Below are 24,633 nucleotides of genomic sequence, written 5' to 3'. Positions count from 1 at the left end.
GGCGTGGCTTTTAAATTTTATTACTTTACTAATCTTATTAATTTATTAATGGAAAATGGAAAGTCTAGGAAAATGGAAAATGGCTTTTCCTGAATGATTTTTGAGCTTTTACGAGATTTTCTTTTTGTTGTGTCCGATAAAATTCTAAAAATCCCTAATCTCCTTTCAAGAATTTGAAGAGATGATTTAATTTTTTTTCTTTGAAATCAATGGCCACCCTGTACATGAAAATTACTGAATTTACTACCCTTATTTGAATGTTAATTACTTTTATGCTTTTCTTGTGTCCTTAGAACAGTTCTTGTCAGAAAATCATTAACAAAGCATATACATGTATATGTCTAATCATTGTATAATAATTTTATATAGTAATACAATCTCTGAAGGGATGAAAAAATCCAAGAGTTCCGTACCTTCCTCTTTTGAGGGGAACGTAGATGGCGCGCGGACTGGTGCAAATTCGGGGGTAAGCGAAATGCAAGGAGGACCTTCCTCCCATTCACAAGATCATTTGCTTTCGAGCGCTCATGGTGATCACTTGAAGGGTCGCATGAGCTGAGCGTTTTTTCTATATGGACTTTTTTTCTGTATGGACTTTTTTCTGTATGAACTTTTTTTTTGTACCTACGATGAGTGGGTTGCAGAAGAGGTGCACAAAAAAGGGCTGAAGGAAGAAAAATGTACACGGAGTTGAGTTCAGATCTTGCAACATTTTTGGTTGAACATTAGTGGGAATGAACAGAAATACATTTTCTTTCCCTTTTGCACAATGAGATCTTCCAAAGTCTCGAAGAGCACAAATTTTGTCTTTTCGAGCAAAATTCTGCCTCAAACACGCTGGCTCACTCAACACAAGCTAAGATTTCTTAAGTTTTCTTAACTTTTCTTAAGAAATCTTAACTTTTCTTAAGAAATCTTAACTTTTCTTAAGTTATCTTAAGATGTCTGAATGGTGAATTTTACCCATTTGGTTGAGAAGACAAAATTTGAAGGAAAAAAAAATTTTAAAAAATTTCTCATTTTTCCAAGGAATTTTGGGGTAATCCCAAAATTCACGTCTTTTCACTCTAAAACGTACAGAAGAGCCAGAAAACGCGAAAAACTGATTTTGGTATAGACTCGCGAAAAGTGTTGAATTTGGGGTTCCTTTTGGACTTTTGCACAACCGCACAATCGCACAATCGCACAAACGCACAACCGCACAACCGCACAACTGCACAATCGCACAAACGCACAACCGCACAAACGCACAAACGCACAACCGCACAATCGCACAAACGCACAATCGCACAAACGCACAACCGCACAACCGCACAACCGCACAACTGCACAATCGCACAAACGCACAACCGCACAAACGCACAAACGCACAATTTTCAAAACTTACATATATTTCCACAGAGTTTTCAAAATTATTAATTTACTCGCATGTAGAAGAAAATTTTTGATTTAAAGTTAAATAAAAAAATGATTGAAAAGGCCTTTAAATTTTTTTTTTATATAAATAAAAGTTTTCTATTGCAAATTTTAAATTCATTAGTAGCAATATCAGCTTGTGTTGAGTGAGCCAGCGTGTTTGAGGCAGAATTTTGCTCGAAAAGACAAAATTTGTGCTCTTCGAGACTTTGGAAGATCTCATTGTGCAAAAGGGAAAGAAAATGTATTTCTGTTCATTCCCACTAATGTTCAACCAAAAATGTTGCAAGATCTGAACTCAACTCCGTGTACATTTTTCTTCCTTCAGCCCTTTTTTGTGCACCTCTTCTGCAACCCACTCATCGTAGGTACAAAAAAAAAAAGTTCATACAGAAAAAAGTCCATACAGAAAAAAAGTCCATATAGAAAAAACGCTCAGCTCATGCGACCCTTCAAGTGATCACCATGAGCGCTCGAAAGCAAATGATCTTGTGAATGGGAGGAAGGTCCTCCTTGCATTTCGCTTACCCCCAAATTTCCTTAAAAAGACCTCATGCGCCATCTACCTTCCCCTCAAATGAGGAAGGGCCGAAACGATTTGGGCACTTTCGCCCTTCTTTGTAATACTATGTGTAGATAGCAAAGGTCTAATGTTGTGAACCTTAATAATCATTTAACATGAAAGATAGCGCAATTATATTAAAGAAAATAGTATATAAAATGGTTCTATCCCTCCCATTTGTTTCATCCCCATTCGGAAGAAACTCAAAATGAAGTCTTATTAAATCCTCCACATATACAGAACCTTTGATCTAAGTTAGTATAAAGAAGAAATCACACGAAAATACCTTCAAAGACCGTCTACGCATGAATTTTCTATGCCATTTCAATGCATCGCTCGCAATGAGATGTCATGGAGTAAAATGCCTCGATGTTCTCATCCGCTCCGAAGGAAGAACAATACTTGAGTTGTGAAGGCAGAAGAGCATCCACATAAGAGTTGGAGAAGGTGCTATGGTTATTTTTTTTTTCATTGTGTGTATCCCATAGATTTTGAAAGGGAAGTCATTGAATGCGAAAGAAGCCTCACATATGGAGCCCCACAATACCATTGAGTGCGGACGAAAACGTTTAGGTGCGCACTGAAAAAGTATATTCTTTTCACTTCCCCCCTGGCACTGCTAACTCCAACCAACATTGTGCAACAGTGTTGCATGAACATATTTGGATTGCATGAGAAATCATGCGTTTGAACGAAAAACCAAAGGAGAATGATATTTTACCATCTCATTAGAATCTCATCTTGTTGCACTGATGCTGATGCATCAGGAGATTATCATAAAATCACTCACAGAGCATTGAGGGACGTTTCATCTCTCATGCAAAATTCTTCTCATATTGAGAGATTTTTCTTGAAAGGAAATTCTTTAATTTTTCAACCTCTTAAGCTTAAAAGAAAATCCCACCAAAAGCAAATAATCAACACGCAACCTATTTGTGTCAATCAGTTGAGAATTCAGACGATTCAGACTGATTAATAGAGTCATGGTGTGGAAGGAAAACTGAATGAAGATACGTTTGTAAATAATAAAAGGGGAGTTATTGCTTAATGTGAAGCAACAAAACCCGCCAAATGGGTCCATTGAGCATCATTTTTCACCGTCAAACACTCAATAGTGTGGCTTCAATGCGTGCCGTGCATGTGGCTCAAAATGAGTGGGATGTACTTGCAATCATCAATGACTTTCGCTCTGAAATTCATTTTTCTTTCCATTTGCAATAAAAAAGAAAATTACATAAAATTCATTTAAAAACATATATTGTGGCATTTGGGTTCTTTTTAAAAATTTATTGAGTAGTAGGGGGCACTCGGGATAAACAACGTGAAGACCTTTTAACGGATGGGAATGTATCAATCTTCGAAACTAAATCTTACAGCGGAAGTTCGCAAAGAAAATCCGTTAAAAAAGTGCTTTTTTACACAAAATTCTTTCCAAGATTGTTTTATTTTTTCTAATATTTCAAATACTTTATCTCTCTTGGTGGTATCTTTATAATGACGCCAACCAATCGCCACAGTATGATCATCCAAATGCAAAAGAATCTCACCAAACAGATGGTAAAACGAAGAATTTATTGAAACTGCCTAAGGTTAAGAGTTTGATATGTAAACTATGGAGTTGTTTGATAAAAAAGAATGCCCATATTAACTGTTTTCGCATTAGATATGCGACACACCTTAAATACCTTTTTGCTTTTGAGATTTTTCTTATCTTTCCTCTCTCAGTCTAACAAAAAAGAAAAACTCCATAAAGTGTGCCAAAGAGATTTATTGCTAATTTTTGCGAAAAAAAGAAAAGAAATTTTTATGGTTTATTTTTTTTCTAGACGGCACAAAGGTGAGGCAACCTTGGCCACCAACTCAGGGGCTCGATCATGCATCAACACTTTCACGCACGCGCTCGGTGGAGCATCAATTTCATCACCATGGAAATGGGACATTGCCATCTGGAAGAACATCCATCAATGGATTACTCACGCGCAATCAGAATGGACTGCACGAAGACATTGATTTCCCACTCACAACACGCACGATTTCGCGGAAGAAAAATATCACGTGGATGCGACCACATGTGAGTTTTTTCCTTAACAAATTTATCTAATACAAACTAAAAAAGAGTTAGTTCAAATCAACCTTGCAATATTTTGTAAATAAAATTAAAATAAATAAGAAAGACAATTTTTTACACTTGGAGGACAAAACTGGTAATCTCTACCAGTTCGATTTATTTATTAAACCGCCACAGATTATAAAATCTATCCAACTTATCTTGATAAATTCTACATCTATGTGTGGGTGACTTCAATAACTACAAGTTCGAAAAAAGAAAATCTGAAAAATCGCTTTCTTTATAACAGAAAATTAACCTCAAAGTTTGAGGTTAGAAATTCGTGTCTTCTAAGTGTTAACCCAGTAAATTAATTGCGTAATGAAGCCAAGAAATGCTCAATCCTATTGATCAATGATTGTCAATCAATCAAAGGAGGGGGATGAGAGGATCTCATTGACTCAATATTGATTTCAATAATTGATCAATTTTTGGCAAAAATTTGTTTACGGGAATGCAAAGAAGTGTTCTGATTGGCTCATAAATTCAGACAAAGAATTTTTATTGGCTACCCCAAGTTTACGGGGTTGAGCATCGTTGCATAGTTAATTTGAACAGAATATATTTTTTGATTCTCCCAGCTTCAGCCAGCATGTTCAATTTAAAAGGAAAAAAAAAATAAATATATAAAAGGCAAGAAAAAAGCGCATAACATTTCCCTTTTCCCCTTTTAATCGCCTCATTTGAAGCTCAATGGACAAAAACGACGAAAAAAAACTTATTCCCACTGCAAGAGGCGCAAAAAAACGTTGAAATAAAAAGAAGTAACCATAATCAAGCGAGAGAATGCAATTAATTTGCTCTGTCAAATTTGTTCCTGACTATGGGATGTATGTAATATTATTTTTCTCCTACATTGTTGCTATATCTTTCAAGTTCAAGACACAAAATACAGACTGAAAAAAAAAATGTACTGGTAAGCTGACCAAGCTTACGAGAGCTGTGTTTCTTTCAGTGTACCAATTTTGTGAGAGCAAACTAGAACGCGAATTTGTTTAAATACGCGCAAAGTCGGGAAAAGTTGAAAAGTCATACCCTAAGAAATCTTTAGAAGGCTATATCTCGGGAATGGCTCCATAGATTTTCGAGTTTGAGGTATCGTTGGAAAGCTCTTGATGACCTCTACAACATATCAAAATTTCAGCCCTCTAGCTATAATAGCGGCTGAGATATAGCGAAAACAAAATTTTGAGGTTATTCAAAATGGCGGACGAGGGGGTGGGGGGTAAAATTTGACATCATAATCGGATGTCTTCCAGTCGATATTTAAACTTTGCCGTTTACCGCAAGTCTCTATCTATCACCGTTCTCTCGCAATTTAGCGATTGCTTCCGGACGGCCGGACGGACGGACGGACGGCCGGAAATTTTTTTTTTGGCGCATACGTTTTTTGGAATGTGGGGACCCTAATTCGTGCTCATCCCAAGTTTGAGCCCGATCTGACGACTTTCGATTTTGCTCGGTACACAAAAGCTGTGTCTGAAAGAAACACAGCTAATACACACACCCAAGTGAGAAAAATTCCACGTTAATTTAGAGAGTCATCAAGCTGCAGCAGCCGCCAAGTGTGAAGACGAGTGAGCAAAAAAAATGATGAAAGACAAGAGAACGGAATTAGTTGGTGTTCCACTTCGTGGCCAACACCAAGTATTGTAATCGTCGGAAAAACCGACCACCTCAGATCTGGCTCAAACTTGGTATGAGCACGTTTTAGACATCCCACATTCCAAAACTGGTGGTGGAAAATTTTTGATCCGGCCGGCCTGCCGGCCGGCCGGCCGGCCGGCCCGCCATTGGTCCCCATTTTGCCTTATAGCTCGAGAACGGTAATAGATAGAGACTTCCGGTTTGAAGTTTTATATAGAAATGTGGGTGTAAAATTTCATTTTTTCGCATTTTCAAAATCCAAGATGGCCGCCGTCCGCCATTTTGAATTACTGTCAAGCACTTCCCTTATAGTTAGAGGTCTGAAATTTTAGTATGTTGTAGAGCTCAGTGAGACGTTTTCATCAACAATTCATACTTAAAAATCGGTCAAGCGGTTTAGCAAATATGGCGGCCTAACGCAAAAAGTGTTTTTTCGATATATCTCGAGAACGGCTTGACCGATTTTGACCATCTTGGTATCAAATGAAAGGTATTGCGAAGCCCTACAACTGTCTAAAACATTTCAAGTTTTAAAAACATCCGCAAGAGGCGCTAAATTCAAAAACAAAAATTGCCTAACTTTAAGGGACTATATCTCCGAACATTTGTTATAGATTTTCTTTAAATTTTGATATGTTGTAGCCTGACTCAATATCTTTCACCAGAGTCCGAAAATGAAGAAAATCTATGTCGCCGTTTAGAAGATATGGCCATTTGAAAAATTTTTGAATTTGAAAAGTTCTAAGAGCCATATCTCTTGAAGGACTTGTCCGATTTTACTCGTCTTGGTATCAAATTAAAGGTTTTGCAATTCTCTACAACTTTCTAGAACATCAAAAACCTCTAGAACCATTCCTTAAGCTCAAAAAATGTCAAAAACTGTTTTGGTAAAACAAAAGCCGCCATTTTGTGTTCTAGAGGTGACCTTGAAAAATATCAAAATTTATCCCATATTCTAGCTTATTTTAAGACCTTTCCATAACTAGTCAAGAAATTTCTGTAAGTGTTATAGAACCTGAGATATGAGCATTTTTATGCATCAAATTACTGAATTTCACAAAAAAAATTAACTTTGCCTACTAATTCTGCTCACAAATCGCATTACAACGCATAAACAAACTTCTACACGTTGTGGGACACCAACTCTTATAACTGGACGCGTTATGATTGACTTTCATCTTCATAGTGCTTGGCTCCTTGAATAACCATTGAATTTCTGCACGTTGGAAGTGCAAAACAATAAAATAAATTTTCTTTTTATCATTTAAAGGTCCGAAATCTCACGTTTTCGCATCAACTTTGTTTGCAATTTGGATGATTTTATCTTTCCTCTTCTAATTGAGAGCATGATCAGGCATTTTTTATTTTAGGTTTTTTTTAAATAAATTTTTTGATTTTTTTACCTGCAGGATATGTGTGCCAGACCGCAATTTCGTGTCTCTCCCAGTGGATGTGTTTTGTCGGCAAGAGAACTTCCGGAACCACACGGTCCTGGGGATCCTAATCTCTTGGCTGCCATCGGGTGTCTATCGCAGTTCCCGAAGCTCCTTGAGCGCGTGTCTCCATCCGATCAGAGCTTCGACGTGGCAAATGGATACATTGGAATGTTCAGGTGAGTGTCACGCTCTCTAAAGCCACCACATCACGATTCCTCAAATCTTAACCACAGAGGCTAATTATTTTACAGTGAAAAGTACCTAATTCATAGATTTTTTGTTGCTTTCAATGACTTTAAAATGCTTCGTAATTTTTATTTGAAAATATTGTATCTTACTGAACTTTTGGTTGGTATACGTCTTGGCTATTTTTGGGAGTTTTAAAATTAGTATGATTTATTAAGTGATCAAAATTGATCGAAAAATATTTAGAATCATTTTCTTTAAGAAATTAAATGAAAAAGTTTTAAAGCAAATACGATCAACATTAATTATTTTATCAGAAATATTTTTGGGAATGTGTCTTGGATATTTTTTTTAGTTTACAAAGTATACCTAGTACAATTTATCAGGTAAATGTTCAAAATCGTTTAAAAATATTCTGAATCCTTTTAAAAAGAATAAATTAAAATTTTTTATTAAAACTATCGTTTATAATCTATAATAATTGTGTCTAATAAATTTTTGGGTATGTGTCTTGGCTGTTTTTCGATAGTTTTTACAAGACAGCATCATATAGGTGCTAAATATTCAAAATTTCCCAAACAGATAAAGCGAAATGTATTTCATTCCATAGCGAGGAAATTTTGAGCTTTTTTTTTAATCCTTTAAGTGACATCTTTGCCCCGATTTCCCCTATGGGTCTTGCCTTTTTCTTACAATATTTCAAAGGTCTGATAAATAATAAAACTCATTTTCCATAATTATTTTGTGAAAATGCAATGAAAAATCGTCCATAAAATCTTTTTTTTTTTTTTAATAATTTACATCTCAAATCTATCTAGCAAAGACATATTCCGATAAATCCTCATAAGAAGGAATTATTAATTTTGTTTGCTTATCCCCTGAGTTGATCAGATGAGAGACAATAGTTTTCAGGGGGATCATTTTCATTGTTATGCGGGTCGTTCATTTTTTTTACCTTTAAAAAAACTTGTCGTTTCCCAAACAAACAATAATTCTGTGACTTATTTCGTGTTTGAGCCTTCCTCGTCTTTCATGCCTTCCCTGAGTCACCGTGATGCTTTTCTTCCTCTCTCTGTCCCCGCGGAATCATAATAATATTGTACATATAGTGGTGGTGAGAAGGTAACAATATATTTGCCTGTTTAGAGCTCCCCAACGATGCAACACGTGACAAGAAAGTGCTCTTCAATCAATGAGCAATTCATGGTTTTAACGAAAGGTCTAACTATATGGGTGCTTGTATATGATCGCGCAGCTCTTTTTCTGGGTGCTTCGTGAATCGCCAGCGGAGTAATTTGAATTTAAATGCTTTTGTTGGGGTCTCTTTGCCTTGTAAAGTTTGAATTAATTTCTTCACTCACGCTCAGCGCCAAAAAGAAATGCATTCACTGTGTGTATGGTAAACCCATTTCGTGGGTGTGTCGCGAACAATGCAATAAAGGAGGGGATGCAAAAGAGGACTCCTCTTGTGCCTTTTTTTCATCCACGTATTTTATAGCTCTATACAAGCTGATCTTATTTACGATGGTAACAAGGTATTTATGGCATAATCATTGGCACGGAAAGAGCCACACGGTTTCCCGTATGCGCACACCATAAGGATTGCAAATTGAAATTTATGTGTGTAATCGTCATCATTGAATATGATCATCATATTTTTGCTCACCACCTTGTCTTTCCCGCGCGCGCCTTCTGCACCACGATGGAGCCGCGACTCCAATTGAGCTGTTCCACACACAGCATAGAATTCAATGCATTGAGGTACTTAATTCTCAAAATGGAATAAAGAAAAAATGTTAGTAGAATTATTATGTATTGTACCGCCATTATCTAACATCTAGAAATTAGAATGCTTACAGCTCTATGGCAAATAAAACAAACACACTCAACGAAATTGGCTCAACTCTCTTAATCACTTTTTTTTAGTGTTTTATTGCCCGTCTTTAAATGCACACACCGCATAGAAATGCACTGACTCTCGAGGAGTGGCCACAGAGTTGGGACAATTGTCTACTTATGACCGCATTTATTTCTCTATACTACAAAATCTTCTATTAAAATAAAATATTCTTATTAGAAGAAATATAAAGAAATAGAGAGGAAGTTAAGTGAGAGGAACTCACGATCATCACTCCCTCGCAAAGCGAGCTTTATTGTGTGCAAGAAATGACCTCGTGAATTCACATTGTGATGGCAAAACCAATCAAACCACCCACTCACACTTCAAGATACCTCAATTAATTGCACTTTGATGGTTCTTTTCCCACCTAAAATCCATTTCGGTGGCTTAACTTGACAATTAGCTTCTTCGGAATTTTTACGATTTAATTTAATGCAAATTTTTGTGAGAAATTTTATTTTTTATTTAATTAAAATTAAATTACGTTTTAACACATTTAAGATCATTGAATTAATAAAAATTCATAAGAATGTGAAAAATCCCTAAAATAATTCTACGAAACACGAAGGAACTATAAAAAATTGCTTGATACCAGAGTGTAATTCTCTGGTAGATGAGAAATATAAAAAAATCAATAAAAACTAATTATATGAAATCATAAACGTAAAGTAGTTTCGCAAACACGAGAAACTCGGAAAACTTCGCGGAACATGAGAAACTGGAAAAAAAATTATAGAATGGACAAATCCGAAAATAGTTAAGTGGAACCTGAGAAGCCAGAAAAATCGTAGAGCGTAAACACTCGCACGGAACATCAGAAACTAGAAAAATCTTTAAATCGTGAACATTCGAATGTATTTTCGCAGAACATGAGAAACCAGAAAAATTTCTTGGATAGTGAACATTCGAAAATTGAATTTTCATTTCTTAGAATATACAAAACCGAACATAATTTCACAGAACATGTGAAACCAGAAAAATCCATAGAATGTAATTCGAAGAATTCGAATATTGTTTAACAAAACATGAGAAACTATTATATTAGAGAAATTTATCCTCAGATTGTGAACATTTGAAAAAAAATTCACGGAACATGTGAAACCTCAAAATTCCTAGAGCTTATACATTCGAAAAATTTAATCGGAACATCAGAAATCAAAAAAAATCTTAGATCGTGAATATTTTAAGATATCTTCACGGAACATGAGAAACCAGAAAAATACAGAACGTATTAATTCGAATCTATTTATTCCATAATTGAACCAATGTTGTTCCCACCGATCTCCTCTAGAGTAGAATTTCTCGGAACACTCCAAAATGAAAGAAGAATTGTTATTTAAAATGTTTAAAATTCTAATTTTTAAACTGAAACTTTCTTTATTAATTAGTCACATTTTTTTTATTAAATGTTTAGCCCCTTTTGATATCTCTCTCTCTCTCATTTTGTTAGCAATTAAATTGGCTAAACTCCTTTCTATCTCGTCTCTATTCTTGACGTTTTCCCTCCTCCCGAATGTGATGCAAGAATCAGCGAAGCAAGTGTGGGTGGCGGAGGATGTCTGGCGGTGCTCAAGTAAACGCACCATCTCTCTAATAAGTTGTCCGTTGGTGGCTTGTTAGTTTGGCGCTCTTCGGTGCGAAACGACAATCGTGCCATGCCACCAAATACGGAAGATCACATTGTGAATCCGTGGCGGTGCAGCGGTTATGAGAAGTAGAGTGCTGGCTGCCTATGCAGAGATGCATGGTGACAGACCAATCATTTATCTGTGCCGCTCTCGCCGGGCTTCATCATTATTTATCTCCAATCTCCAGGCGTTCTCCTGGGAGATGATTAATTATACTCAACTGCACTATGATGGGGGAGGATGAGAGGGGGAGGGTTTGGCGAATTTTTGGAAAAGTTTCTCTGAAATCAGATTATTTGCAGAGATCTCCATGCAAATGTAGAGAAAAATTTGAGAATTTGTAACGGTTTTTTTCTCATTCAAAAATACTGATCAAGCCTGAAAGTAGGCAAAGCTGAAAAATATGTTCACTGATTAGTGCCGATCAGTTAAACACTGCTGATCGTATTTATTGATTCAATCAAAAATTGATAAAAATAATTATAAATTTAATTTTCTTGCAGATTCCGCTTCTGGCAATGGGGAAAATGGGTTGAAGTTCGCGTGGATGATCGACTTCCAACACGAGGAGATCGTCCAGCCCATATGCATTGCTCCCAACCAGATATATTCTGGGCAGCTCTGCTAGAGAAGGCCTATGCTAAGCTCTACGGTGGTTATGCATTCCTCAAGTACGGCAATGTGGGCCGAGCCATTCAAGATCTCACAGGTAAAGACTATCTATTCTGTTCAAATAAACCTTGCATGAAGACAAGATCAATTCGAAGAGAATTAATTCTTTAATTTTTTTCCTCCTTTTCTGACTAAATTCTCATCTTTTTTTTTTCACAGGCGCCGTGGTACAGAGCGTTCCCCCAAGTGGACCTCTTCTTGGTGGTGCTGTTCCCCGTTCAACTCTCCTCCTGGCCATCACACATCCCGACAAGGGAACTAAACATCGGCGTTCGGGGTTACTAGCTGAACATCCGTACTGCATTACGGGCTTAGCGCGCATCAGAACAACCCCATCTGATGCACCCCCTGCCGTCACATCAACCCACGATACTAATCTCATAAGGCTGAGAAGTCCCTGGGCTGGTGGGGAATGGGGTGGAGTGTGGGGAGGTGCCTGGTCTGAACGTAGTTGGGAATGGAATGCCCTAAGTGAAAGAGATCGCGAACTTCTGGCGTCACGATCGCAGAATGAAGGAGAATTTTGGTGAGTTAACTTCTTAAATTTATCTTTTCTTCCTTTTCTTATAAAGAGTTTTTTGAATATTCGGCATGTCTCAGTAATTTACTGAGGCATTGTAATTAAAGATTTAAAGCTCTTCCTTCGCTATTAACAATTTTTTTTTATTCACCATTCACGATCTTTTCCGGGATCTACAAATTTTCTAAAGAATTCTGAAATATTGTAGAATCCATCATTGGTTGCTTTCCAGGTCATTGAGAGAATTTTCCGGAATTCATTCAAATCTTCCTGATTGGGCGTCTCGTAGGCTCTCTTTGTTCTCCGTTTTGGGCGTTTTGGGCTTAAATGCTCAACTTTTGTCTCATTATCAATTTGTACGTCTGTATCGTCAAATTCCGTGGGTGTAGCTTGATCCAGGGCCTCACTTATCACCCTTGGATGTCCCTTCCCTTTCCCGTATTTTACACCTTCTGGGAGAGATATTTTCTTGAGAACATCCTCACTAGCTGATGGTTGACTCTCCACAATCATTTCCACGGGGCTTTTTGTTGATTTATCCTCCGTGTCCTTCAGTTGATTTTTCGGATCCTTCAAATCTTCACCATCAGGCCTCAGGATGAATTTTAAATCACTAACTTCGGTGGTTGTGGGTTCTGTGTCAGCTTTTGCATTTGCTTCCGTACCTACATCCCTGAAGAGATCCAAAAAGGGATTAAGTTCAGTTGAAGATGAACTTTCGGGGACTTCTTCACTTTTCTGCCAATCAAATTTCGCTCTTCTATGCCGTCTGAGGGTCCTGAGGCTTCTAAGACGTCGAATATCAATTGCAGGCCATGCTGCCATGATAAGATCAGATGCTTTCTCCCCAATAACCAGGCTGTAGGCATTTGTGTGTCCCGAAGGGGTTTCAGGGATGATACTTGTATCAGCTACGCGAAGATTCTTAAATCCATGCACCCTGAGATTGCTGTCTACAACACTCGCTGTATCCTGACCCATCCTGCATGTTCCCACTTGGTGATGAAGTGGAAAAGAAAGGTACTTTATGAAGCACCTCCAGTAGTCATCACTTCCCTTCACCATCCCTTCGCATCCACGTATCGTTGGCATGTACAGTGAAACACCGAGTTTCCTAAATTCCTCCTCCTCAGTGATTCTCATTCCCAACTTAATGGCCCTGAGGAAAGCTTCAACGTCCTGGGGGTGTGTGAGGAAATTCGGATGAAATTCAGGATGTTCAAATGGATTTCTCGAGCGAATTCGCATAAATCCCCGACTCTTTGGATGCAGAAGCATTGGGAGAAATTGAAAAGCTCGTTGATTCTCAAGTGGTGCATAAACATCCTTATAAAGGGTCTGAGTTAGTCCCAGACCGAGTCTCGTGGCGAGACTTGAATCAAATGCAACCGTAGTGAAGGCTTGCATCATCTCAATATCCGGTATGTTGGGATCTCCCTCTGTGGATGCATTTGTATTGACATAGAGGAGAGATTCAATTCCATTTACCGTCAGAGGACCTTTTCCGTGGAAATAGTCCACGATTACTCTGAAAAAAAAAAGAAGAAATAAAGATATTAAAACCGAAATGATTAGATTTTGAATTAGGTGATAAATTAAGACGGTTAAAATTTAAATTTCATATTCGAAGAAAGTTTTGATTAAAATGTTAAGGTAACGTTGTGTCCAGCCAGGTAAATTACTTCGATAGCAGTGTCGGCAGTGAGTAGGTACCTATTGATTATGAACGTATTGATTCTCAGCGTTCTTAAGTAAAATTCTTGAAAAGATTGCAAAGAATATCCAAAATTCTTTGTGAAAACTACCTAATCCGTTAAATTTTTACCTATTAATTCTTCATTTATCTTAAAATAACTTAAAAAACAAACGAATGATAAAAATAGGAAGGCAACGTAAAATTCTTTTTTCATAAAAGAATTGGAATTTCTTATTAAAAAAAAATCTTTTTAAAGAAATTAAGTTAATTCTTTTAAGAAATCTTCTGATTTTCTCACTTAAATCATGTTCGTGATTTAACCTTTTGCATTATGGAGAATCGTAGCTAAAAAAACCAAGAAGGTTTATAGAACTAATAAAATGTTGATTTAAACTTTTAAGCTAAAGAAAAATCCAACGTCTTCATAACTTTTTGGAGTCTCATCGTCTCATTTTAAACTCTCATACAGTTCTCTAATCATATGTTTGCGTCCAGGGCGAGCAATAATGATTCTTAACATTTTATATTTTTAACATACACACACACGATCACTGCTGATCACCTCGTGAGATCAGCAACGACACTCATCACGGCAGGGTCAATGGAGCTCCCTGAGAATCTCTTTTTTTCACCTTTTTCTCCACTTTCTGTGCCGCTAATTGCAAGATGATTTTTTTATTCTGCGAGTTTCTTACCTTGCACTGACGATACGATCAAAGTTGATGAGTCCATCGTGGGTGGGATCCATCGTGAAGATGGGACCAAATACCGAAAGATGCTCATAGAGAAGTTTTCCCACGGGGAGATCCTTTACAAGGGGAATTTGTAGTCTTTTCAGCTCATCTTGCGGTCCAATGCCGGAGAGAATGAGCAATTTGGGGCTTTCGAATGATCCCGCCGAGAGGATCACTTCCTTTTTTGCACGAATTTTTCGCAGTTGTCCTCCAACGATGGCATAAACACCTCTAACGTGATCTTTTCCTGCAATAAAAGATTATTTAGAGATCATTTCCCTTTACGAAAGCAGCTAATAAGATCAAAAAGATCGCACTATTGCTTTATGATCACTCACGATCGAGGTCGAGCTTCACAGCTGGTGTACTCGTGAATATGTGCAGATTTTTGCGACGTTTTATGGGTTCAAGGAAGGCCCTTGATGCCGAAATTCTCCTGCCCAATCGTGTATTCTGCTGCAGGTACGACACACCAATTTGATCACCTGAATTGTAGTCAATACGCTTAAATCCAACCTTTTGAGCTGCTGCCACAAAAGCTGCGGCAATTGGTGTCCTGAAGGGATTATCTTCAACGGGAAATTCCCCATCGTTCCCATGGAAGGGACTATTGGGGTAATCCTTAAGTGTGGCATTTTCAGATCGTATGAAAAGTGGCAGAAGGTCAGCAAAGCTCCACCCATCATTCCCAGCAGCTGCCCAAGCATCAAAATCCCTTCGATTGCCCCTCGTGTAGATCATGTAGTTCATCATACTCGATCCCCCGAGGGCTTTTCCATGTGGAAATCGACATCTTCTCCCCTGAACACCCCAACATGCATTCGCCTGGGGCTCCGTTGTGTAGCCCCAATTGAATGGAGTTGACTGAAGATTTGGGGCTCCCATGGGAATATCCGATGTAAAAGGGATCTCTGGTCGTCCAGCTTCCAGGAGTGCCACTGAAAATCTCCCATCAGCCGTTAAACGATTCGCAAGAACACATCCAGCTGGTCCACCACCAACAATGATAAAATCATAAGCTTCCTGAAGCTTCCTTCGTGGAAATTCTAATCCAAACATCGTTTCAAGATTTATATTTGGGACACTTCCTTCATTGATTGATACATTCACAATTAATTCACGAAAAAGATCCATTGAGGAAGGATCAAAGAGGGAGGAAGAAGCTCGTATGTAGGGAATTATTCCAAAGAATATCCCCAAAAAAATCCCGCCAAGAACTTTAGCACGAGATCGTATCATTTTGGCGCGCGCGCGACGATCGATACTCTCAGACGGATACTGTACAAATGTTTTTGCACAAGACGATCAAGCTTTGTTGAGGTGTACCTTGGAAATGTAGCTTAAAGTGCGTGGGTTTGTTTTTCTACCGTAGAAAATGTGCCGTAGAAAAATATTTAATGCAGTTTCGTTGAGTTTTTTTCTGTTAGTGAAAAATATTTTAGAAGAATATCTTTTTGATAAAAGATTTTAATCTTGAGCAATCTTCCCAGACTTAACGAAAAATCTTTCGTCAAGTTTTTGACATTGATATTTTAAGAACCTTTTAAGTATAAAAATAAATTCATAAGATTAAGCATTTTAAATATTTTTTTAAAAGGATTTTGGGATTCAAGCATTTTTTCTTCTTCATATTTTTTTTGTTTCGTTAAGTTTTATATTCAATAATTCTAATGTTTCTAATATGGAAAACTTCAATTAAAAAATTAAATTGCAAAGAGAAACAATATTATTTGGCTATGTAAAATAATTAGTGTCAATATTACTTACATGATATATTCCCAATAATACGTTTGACAGTTTTCGTTCAATTTTACGTCAATGGATAATTTCATAGTTTCGATAGAAAGTCAATTAAACTAACAAATTTGAATTCAGTTATAATTTGAATATATCTTTGTGGTTTTGAAAAATAATTTGCACAAAAAATAAAGCTTTATTAAAGCTTCGTTAAGTTTTTTTTCTTCTGAAGTAATAAAATAGCGTGTAAAATAATAATTTCTCGCATGTTCTTTTACCTTCTCGTGCCGCATTTCACGTGTTGTGGTACTCCGCAAAAAACCCCGGCAGGGAGTGATCATTTTCAAGTACAAGGCAACCCGGTCTAAGCGCAATACGAGATTTTAACATTTTTTTTCCTTATTTATAGACTTCACACTATTTCTCCCCCTACTTTTTATTATTTTTTTTCCTGACCAAAATGCGACTTAATTGCGATCGCGCAATTTATTGCATAAGATTTTATATGCTGCCGAAAGGTCAGGTTCAATACTTAACGCCAATCTGGCGCGTGTGTTGGTGTTTAGGAAAACTTTTCATCTTTTCCGTGGGAATTTTTTTTTCTTCTACTAAACACAATGTAAATAGAATGTTGTGTTGAAAGAAAAAAAAAGTAACAGCTTTAGAAAGATCTTCCTGGTTTTATGAGCTTTTTTTGTGCTTTGCGGACGTGAATAAAAATAATCAAAGCAAAAAAAAACTATTTTATCTATTTTTTTTTGTCAGGATGGCTGTTCCGGAGTTTCTGCAGAGATTTTCGGTAATATGGTTGGCGCATATCTCACCGGATGATTGGGCACTGGAGCCAGCACTTCATTCCCGTTCACCATGGCGGGCCGCCCTTGCACTGCGTCAATGGCGTCCGGGATTCAATGCCGGTGGACCACATCGGCATATTGAGACAACAGCAACTAATCCGCAATTTCGTATTCGGGTACCAGGAGCTGCTGCAAAGGCTCATGTTGTTGTGGCTGTTGCGCAAAAATATGAATGCTTCCGCAGTCGACATGATGAGGAAGCTGAAATTGGTTTTACAATTTATGAGGTAAAAGAAAAAGAATTTTTTTAATCCTTGTTTTTGATTTCTTTTACTGAGATCAGCGGAAAAACTGGGAGATTTTCATTTAAATAAAAATTCAAAAACAACGCTCCTTTTTTTTATTTTCTCTTTAAAAATTTTTTTTTTTATCTATCTAATATCTAATATCTAAATGCATAAAGCTTATGTATCAGTGTTTTTATAGAAATTTTCTTGATAAAATTGCTCGGTACACATAAGCTGTGTCTGAAAGAAACACAGCTAAAAGGGATGTAGTAACATCGAAAATGAAGAAGCCACACCTTAATTGTATTTCAGTTATGTTTCCATTACATAAAGCATATGCGTCAGTGCTTTTGGCAATATTTTTCAATAAATATTAGATTTTTGAAATTAATTTTAAATGAAAATAATAATAAATACAAAAATTCAAAAGCAATCTCTTGGTTGTATTTTATTTTCCGTTTTTGAATGTGTTAAGCATATGCATCGAAGCTTTAATCGATGCTTTTATAATGAAATTTTAATATAATAATCTTTTAACCTCTAGGCCGCCAAGCGGGGTCGTTGAACGACCCCAGCCCTATATTTCGTGCTATAACTTAATAAATATAAAAGTTAGCGTTCCCATCTTTTGGAAATAAGTTCCTTGGTTATCTGAGGAGGTTGTGTAAAAATCTTTGGGTTTCCGGTCGTCGCCAGGGGTAGAGATTCTCGTCCAAATGAAAGACGTACTTCCCAAAGCTTTCAACCCCTATCCGGGCCTTCTTCAGTGGTCGTAACAGATTCTTTGGACACGTCTAACGTCACTGACTTTTACATTACTATAGAACATCGCGAGGGAGATCTTTGATTCTATGGGGGTGGTTTTTCCTCGGTTTTAAATGAATTTTCCTACTTTTCTTGTACAATTTGTGTTAATTCTCTTTGTTTGGCGGAGAAACTATTTTTAACGGCCTCTGTCTAAAAAATAGTTTCTCCGCCAAACAAAGAGAATTAACACAAATTGTACAAGAAAAGTAGGAAAATTCATTTAAAACCGAGGAAAAACCACCCCCATAGAATCAAAGATCTCCCTCGCGATGTTCTATAGTAATGTAAAAGTCAGTGACGTTAGACGTGTCCAAAGAATCTGTTACGACCACTGAAGAAGGCCCGGATAGGGGTTGAAAGCTTTGGGAAGTACGTCTTTCATTTGGACGAGAATCTCTACCCCTGGCGACGACCGGAAACCCAAAGAAAATTACCTCACGCCAGGTTCAAACACAAAGTTGTGTAAAAATTTCAGCTCAATCCGTCCACCACAAGAAAAGTTATTAAGGAAAATGTAGAAGAAGGGAATTCAAAAATTGGTGTAACGGCCATGCTGCGGAAAATTTCTTAGAATGAAGTTAGTCACATCATAAATCATATGGTTGAAGGGGGTTGAAGGGTTGTGTTTACTTTCTCACTTTACCATCTCAGTGTCAGAATTATCGCGAATAAGTAACATAAACAACATAAAACATAATTAGAAGCATATAAATGTGCAAAACAATAAAGAATATTCGAGAAATATTGCCATTTATCACGGTGCGGGAAGTGAGGGGAATGTGGGGAAGTAGTGAAAAAAAAATAGCAGTTGCGGTCAACTTCGTGGCAAATTTCTCACGAAGAAAGTGTGAAAAATGAGTGAAAAATGTTTTTCCCTAATATCTTCTTCTGCGTGTTTCCGGGTGGCGAATTTGTGATGCAAGGGGCAAGAGGACTATATAAGGAGTCTAAAGGTAGTGACCCGACAGTTCCCGGTTTTATAGTTTATGAGAAAATCGACTTCCTTTTTGGGGTCGTTCAACGACCCCACCTTGGCGCTCTAAGGAAGCTCCAAGGTCTTGGCGGCCAGCAGGTTAATAACTTAATAATTTTTCATCATGAGGTCATCTAACTATGTATTGAAGCATAAGCTTTCGTGATATAAAAGAAATATTAAATGCAATGAATCCTCAAAAGCACTAGTGCATAAGCTTTATGTAGATTTTAAGAGAAAATAAACTACGAGAGGGTATGGGGGCGTGGTTAGTAATTTTTTACTTAAGAAAATCTTCTGTTTATTCACAAACGATCCTAAAAGAATAATAAAGATTTCTATTGATTATTCATTGGAAGCAATGAATCAAACAAAAATGAATATAGGGCCTTATTCAGCGACCAAGAAACCCTTGAAATCTTTGAATTTTGTACTGAAATTTCAAGATTTCAAGCGAATTTCAAGTGTTTCTTGGTAGCTGAATAGGGCCCATAATTTTTTTTAACAAAGAAAATCTTAAAAAAAAAGAAATTTTGTTCGTATAGGTTCCCCCGGGAATGCCTCGTGTGACTCCACAATTTGTTAGTGAGCAGATGCCCCTGGATTTTGCCCCCATGCAGAATGTTCGTGAAGTTGCGACATTTTTTGCTTTGCCACCGGGAGATTTTGTAGTCCTACCACATAGCACGCAGCATCGTGAGGGCAAATTCCTTGTACGTATCCTTGCGGATCAGCATGCTGATGTGTGGGAGGTCAATGAAGACAATGTGGTCATTCAGAATATTGCTGCGGAATTTATTGAGGAGAGGAGTGTGGATTGTGTAAGAAATGTTATTGTGAAGATCATAAGGAACTATTCAATAAATCCTCATTTCTTGTATTTTATTCTACAGCGACTCCTGTATAGGCTACGGACGCGATATCCAGCAGAAATTGATGCATCGCAGCTGCAATCAATCCTCCGTATGCAGGGATGTACCTTTGGGCGAACTCTGCGTGGCCTCTCACCTCTTGGGGGTCCTTCATTGGACCTCTGTCGAGCTTTACTTGCCCTCAGAGATCCCGGTCTCGGTGGACGACTCTCCATTGAGCACATTCCCGCCCTCATGAGTCTCCTGCGCTTCTGGAAGGCCGCCTTCCGACGATGTGGCCCCTCAAGTGGGGGTACATTGTCATTTAGTCGTGGCACCTGGGGTTCCCGTGTTTCCTCATACAGCCTCCGTGGTCTCCTTTGGGCTAGTGGAGCCACAGCCAGCAATAAAGTCCTCGAAGCCCTCGTTGGACGATTCTGTCGCAACAAACAAATTACCCTAGAGGGCTACCTCATGTCCATGGCGCGTCTTCATCTAGCACATGGTGAGAAAAATTAACAAAAAAAATCTCTGAAAGAAAGATTTTCAATCAAATTGCTTCTATTCAACAGAACGCTACCATAGTTTGGATACAAAAGCAAAAGCCAACCCATTAACCCTTGAGGAGATGATCCTCATGACAATCTACTCCTGAGAGCAGCACTACAAGATGCTGTGAGATACATTTTGGAGCCAAAGAGAGCAAATCAACTGAACTGGACTTATGCAATAAATAATAATATTTAAGGTGTTTTTTTTTAATGAGAGCAAAGACCCCAAAAATGTTAAGAATACCCCTTTTTTTTAGTTTAGTGTGAGATCCTCTAATTTATTTGCAAAATCACCTCCCCAAAACAACCTGATTCCGTCTTAAATATCCCGTCCTTGAGAATTAATATATAATGCAAAAGAAATTACTTCTAATTAATATATTTTGAATGATTTTTAAAATAAAAAGAATCACTTTTCTGTTAATAAACTGGGAGTTTGTTTTATTTTGAATCCTTAGGGGTAGGTCATTGAGGGGGAAATTGTCCTTTTTGTAGAGGATGAGAGATTTATGTGGAAGGATTATGCATTTTGAGGACAATTTTGAGGGAATTAACATTTATCTTTGCTTGGGCACAAATTTTTCCCTCAACAAGGACAGAGGGTTCCTTTTCGAGCCACTGAGTTGCCTTCTGAGCATGCCAAAGGGACTTTTCCAGGATATCCTTGCAATCTATACCGCATTCAGCACCTCTTCTTGCCATCTCAGCCAATGCAGCGTGCAGTTCAAAGTGCATACAGCCATGAGAACGATTTTCCGCTGAAAAGAAAAATTCCTTTAATCCTTTGATTCTAAAAAAGGACAAGAAGTATCCTCAAAATAATTACCAGGAGCAAGAAGAGCAAAAAGTTCGAGCATTTCATTGCAAAGCTTCCCCTTCATTTCGAGCATATCCATTGGGATATTTTGCAATTCCTGTGGATTTCCTTCGCCAATCTTCTGCCCCATAACACACTTTACGTCACACATTATAAAGTGATTTGGAGATAAAATCTTTTCATATTTCCGGAGAAATTCCTGGCAACCACGGAGGCTTTCCTTCATCTCCACAGCATCGTGCCCGGCTTTCTCCACAAGCTCCTCAATGTGTTTGCATGTAATTTTTCGCTGGCATTTACGACACATCCACTCCTTGGACCACGCCAGCGGTCCTTCTGGCAGTAACAACCCATCGCATCCAGGAGCACCAGCTTCGCGGAAAGCTTCACATTTAATTGCACTGAAATTCGTTCCTAATTCCGTTACATCCATGCATCTGTAGCAATTGCATGAGAACATTTTTGTCTGCTGAAGATGCTCCTGACGTGCCTGTGTACCCCAGAGGGCATCTGTGTAGCAAATACTCAAATGCTCATCCTTCTTAATATTTCTGGCGGCCCAGAAGACAACATCACCGGAATCAGTGAAACTTTTAGCCACATTGGCACAGCAGCAGTGCTCAAAGAATGATGCAGTAGCATAAATTGCAACATATGCGGGATCTGTGAGGGGAACTTCATGCCCATTGATGTAGACAATCCCAAGGATTCGCATAATTTCCTCCTCTTTCCACCTTTCGGGGATTTTGAAGAATTTTGGGATGAACTTTGCAACATACTCACGATCACTTAGCCATTGCTGTGAATCCTTCCTTCTGTCGTTGTGACTCTCAAGTTGAGAGATTTTTTCCCATTTTTCGGGGCAAGATTGCTCCATTAGGAGGCATCTCAGTGTTAGGATACACTGGTAGATTGGATGTGGTGCTACAAAATGCTCAATTGTAACACCACCACGTGCTGCTGATAATTTGCACTCTTCAGCATGATTTGGTGCTTCTTGGCAGTCTTTGCTGCACATTGGCCATCCGCATTTTGCGCATTTTATCATTGTTCGCTCATTTACTTCCTGAAAAGGGAAAATTCGTTTTTCTTTCAAGATGGTGGAAGAAAAATCTTTTCTTTATTGTTTAAGGCAGTTGAAATTTGAATGCCTTTAAATTAATAAACTATCAAATGCAGCAAACTTCAGGCAGAAAAATTAGCAATTTAGAAAAGCTTTACAAACTTACAACCTGCTTCAAATTCTTTACTGAATTAGTGAATTAACAATTTTTAAGCAAATAAAACATAAAATCAAATTGTGAAGAAATAATTTAAAATAGAAAACTTGAAGAAAAAAAAATGATCAAATTGATTGAAAAAAAATGAGATTAAAATTAGAAATTTGAGGTTAGAAAAGGGACATCTTAAGGAAAATGGCGGCTTTATTTTTGGTAAGTTTTTGGTAAATTAAAAATTAAGAAATATAAATAAAATTGATATAAAATTAGTCCGTTTTCTTTATTTATTTAAAGCAACTTTGCACATTTTTGGTCCCTGATTCTCCTTATTTTGCTTCTCTGCCTGAATTGAGCTTACAATCGAATATCAAATAAGTTCCAAAGAATTAAAGAATAAAGGAAAAATTAACAAAAATTGAGATAAAATTAAAAAATCAAACCTGCAAGCATCCTAGGCACACAGGTGCTGTCAATTGCGATGGTCCAACAACAAGAGGGGCTTCTTTGAGGACAACATCGCCGAATTTTATATTCCGCGTTGCCACTAAGAACCGGCCAATTGTCCCATCGTGGCAAATCCGATAGACTGGGCAGGACTTCTTGTGACTCTTCCAATCATCTCGTTGATGTTCAACACTGCAGTAAAAAACTCTATGACAACTGGCACATTTTTTCTCACACTCAACACCACAAATAACACAATTTCCCATTTTGGGCTCAATTTCACCCTCCATGATCTTTTTGTTTATTGAGAAGACGTCTTAAAAACCTCTTTTTATTAAAGATTTTAAACTCGAGGATCGCAGTGTGATTAAAGATTTTCAGGGAGGAAATATACGCAAATTGAGATCACTGATATCCAATGAATTTTCCTTCTAAAATTAGGTGCGAAAGGTATTTTTGGTCAGTCAGTTCAACAGTTGATGAGCACACATCGCGCAATTAATCATTCAAAATGAATTAGAAAGATCGAGAGGCATAAATTACAAATTACTCAATTCACATTGAAAGATCATTAAACAATCTCATTAAAAATTTAACGATCAATAAAATTCCTAGCGAAATTGCGCTAAAACTTTCCCTGCAATTGGACTTTTACAAGCAATTTGTTTTAAACAAATAATTTCCTCGCGATATGGAGAAAATTGAGATTCGCGCACTTCCCTTTGAAGATGATCTTTTCACAGATTACAACGTCGTTGCTGAGAAAATTCTGTGATCTTCCTTGGTGATCGTTTGGAGATGAACTAATCGTGTCTTTTTGGCTCACACACGCACTTTCCTTCCTCATCCATATACCTCACGAATTTTCATATCGAGGGGTTCATCCAAAAATGCGAGAAGAGATGGCCTCACGATGATTTTTTTTTGAGATGACTTCGTGTGATGATTTAAATGACATGCGGAATTAATGCTTTCGCTCAAGATGTGAGAGAAATGTCGTAGAAAAAATTATATATATCTGAAACATATTTATATAGTGCATTATGTATATTTATATTTACATTGGACAAAAATAACATTATAGAGATTGAGGTGAAAAATGAGTTTTGAATGTTTTGGAACATTTCAGCTACTAAAATGATTTTATTTTTCATATTTTTTATTGATTTTATTTACATTAAAAAAAACCTCAGAGAATCTTTACCTATAGGTATTTTATGTTATTCCCCCATAACCACATAAAACATAATTGAAGGGAACTGATCGAAATGGGCATAATTCTCTCAGAAAAATTTCTTCATTATCTAATAAAGAAAATTAATTACTTCTTGCATTTTCTTTGACAATGATACCCAAAAGGAGTTTATTCATTTCAATATGAATCTTCGTCGATTAATAAGATTTTCCGGCCGTTGGCACAATATTTACAGGAATGTTTCAAAAATACTCTGTTAACCCTTTTGCTTCCATTGGGTCATACGCTGATCCACTTGTTTTCTCGAATTTAAATGAATTTAATTATTTTTCCTAGTTGAAAATACATTAAGATTATGTAGAAGAGACCAAAGAAGACGTTTTGACTCCAAAATGGCCTTCTGAGAGCATTTACAGAATAAATATCCAGATAAAAAGTTGCCATGTTTCA

At 37.3% G+C, this 24,633-nt stretch overlaps 3 protein-coding genes across 5 annotated transcripts in view; 1 reads left to right on the top strand and 2 right to left on the bottom strand.

Moving 5' to 3' along the window:
* Positions 1 to 20,935, top strand: part of LOC129795951 (calpain-A-like) — a 41,343-nt gene extending 20,408 nt beyond the window's left edge. For all 3 annotated transcript variants that reach the window (XM_055837529.1, XM_055837528.1, XM_055837527.1), the window contains exons 3-10: positions 3,805 to 4,049; positions 7,142 to 7,344; positions 11,386 to 11,591; positions 11,714 to 12,080; positions 17,007 to 17,325; positions 19,651 to 19,926; positions 19,999 to 20,461; positions 20,529 to 20,935. In XM_055837529.1, coding sequence (XP_055693504.1) covers positions 3,805 to 4,049; positions 7,142 to 7,344; positions 11,386 to 11,591; positions 11,714 to 12,080; positions 17,007 to 17,325; positions 19,651 to 19,926; positions 19,999 to 20,461; positions 20,529 to 20,611 — 2,162 coding nt within the window. In that variant the 3' untranslated portion in view covers positions 20,612 to 20,935. The remainder of the gene's footprint in view (positions 1 to 3,804; positions 4,050 to 7,141; positions 7,345 to 11,385; positions 11,592 to 11,713; positions 12,081 to 17,006; positions 17,326 to 19,650; positions 19,927 to 19,998; positions 20,462 to 20,528) is intronic.
* On the bottom strand, positions 12,191 to 15,794 carry LOC129795950 (glucose dehydrogenase [FAD, quinone]-like). The gene is made up of 3 exons (XM_055837526.1): positions 14,843 to 15,794; positions 14,466 to 14,751; positions 12,191 to 13,602 (listed from the first exon to the last, which is right to left on the bottom strand). The coding sequence occupies exons 1-3, from the start codon at positions 15,741 to 15,743 to the stop codon at positions 12,222 to 12,224; spliced, it is 2,568 nt and encodes an 855-aa protein (XP_055693501.1). The 5' UTR covers positions 15,744 to 15,794; the 3' UTR covers positions 12,191 to 12,221.
* LOC129795953 (SET domain-containing protein SmydA-8-like) lies at positions 20,921 to 23,793 on the bottom strand. Its single transcript, XM_055837530.1, has 3 exons — positions 22,985 to 23,793; positions 21,334 to 22,390; positions 20,921 to 21,265 (listed from the first exon to the last, which is right to left on the bottom strand). The coding sequence occupies exons 1-3, from the start codon at positions 23,276 to 23,278 to the stop codon at positions 21,015 to 21,017; spliced, it is 1,602 nt and encodes a 533-aa protein (XP_055693505.1). The 5' UTR covers positions 23,279 to 23,793; the 3' UTR covers positions 20,921 to 21,014.
* Positions 23,794 to 24,633: the final 840 nt, after the last annotated feature.

Source organism: Lutzomyia longipalpis, chromosome 4 (assembly GCF_024334085.1).
Source record: "Lutzomyia longipalpis isolate SR_M1_2022 chromosome 4, ASM2433408v1".
Classification (NCBI taxonomy): Eukaryota; Metazoa; Arthropoda; class Insecta; order Diptera; family Psychodidae; genus Lutzomyia; species Lutzomyia longipalpis.
This window is presented reverse-complemented; position numbering and strand designations above follow the sequence as displayed.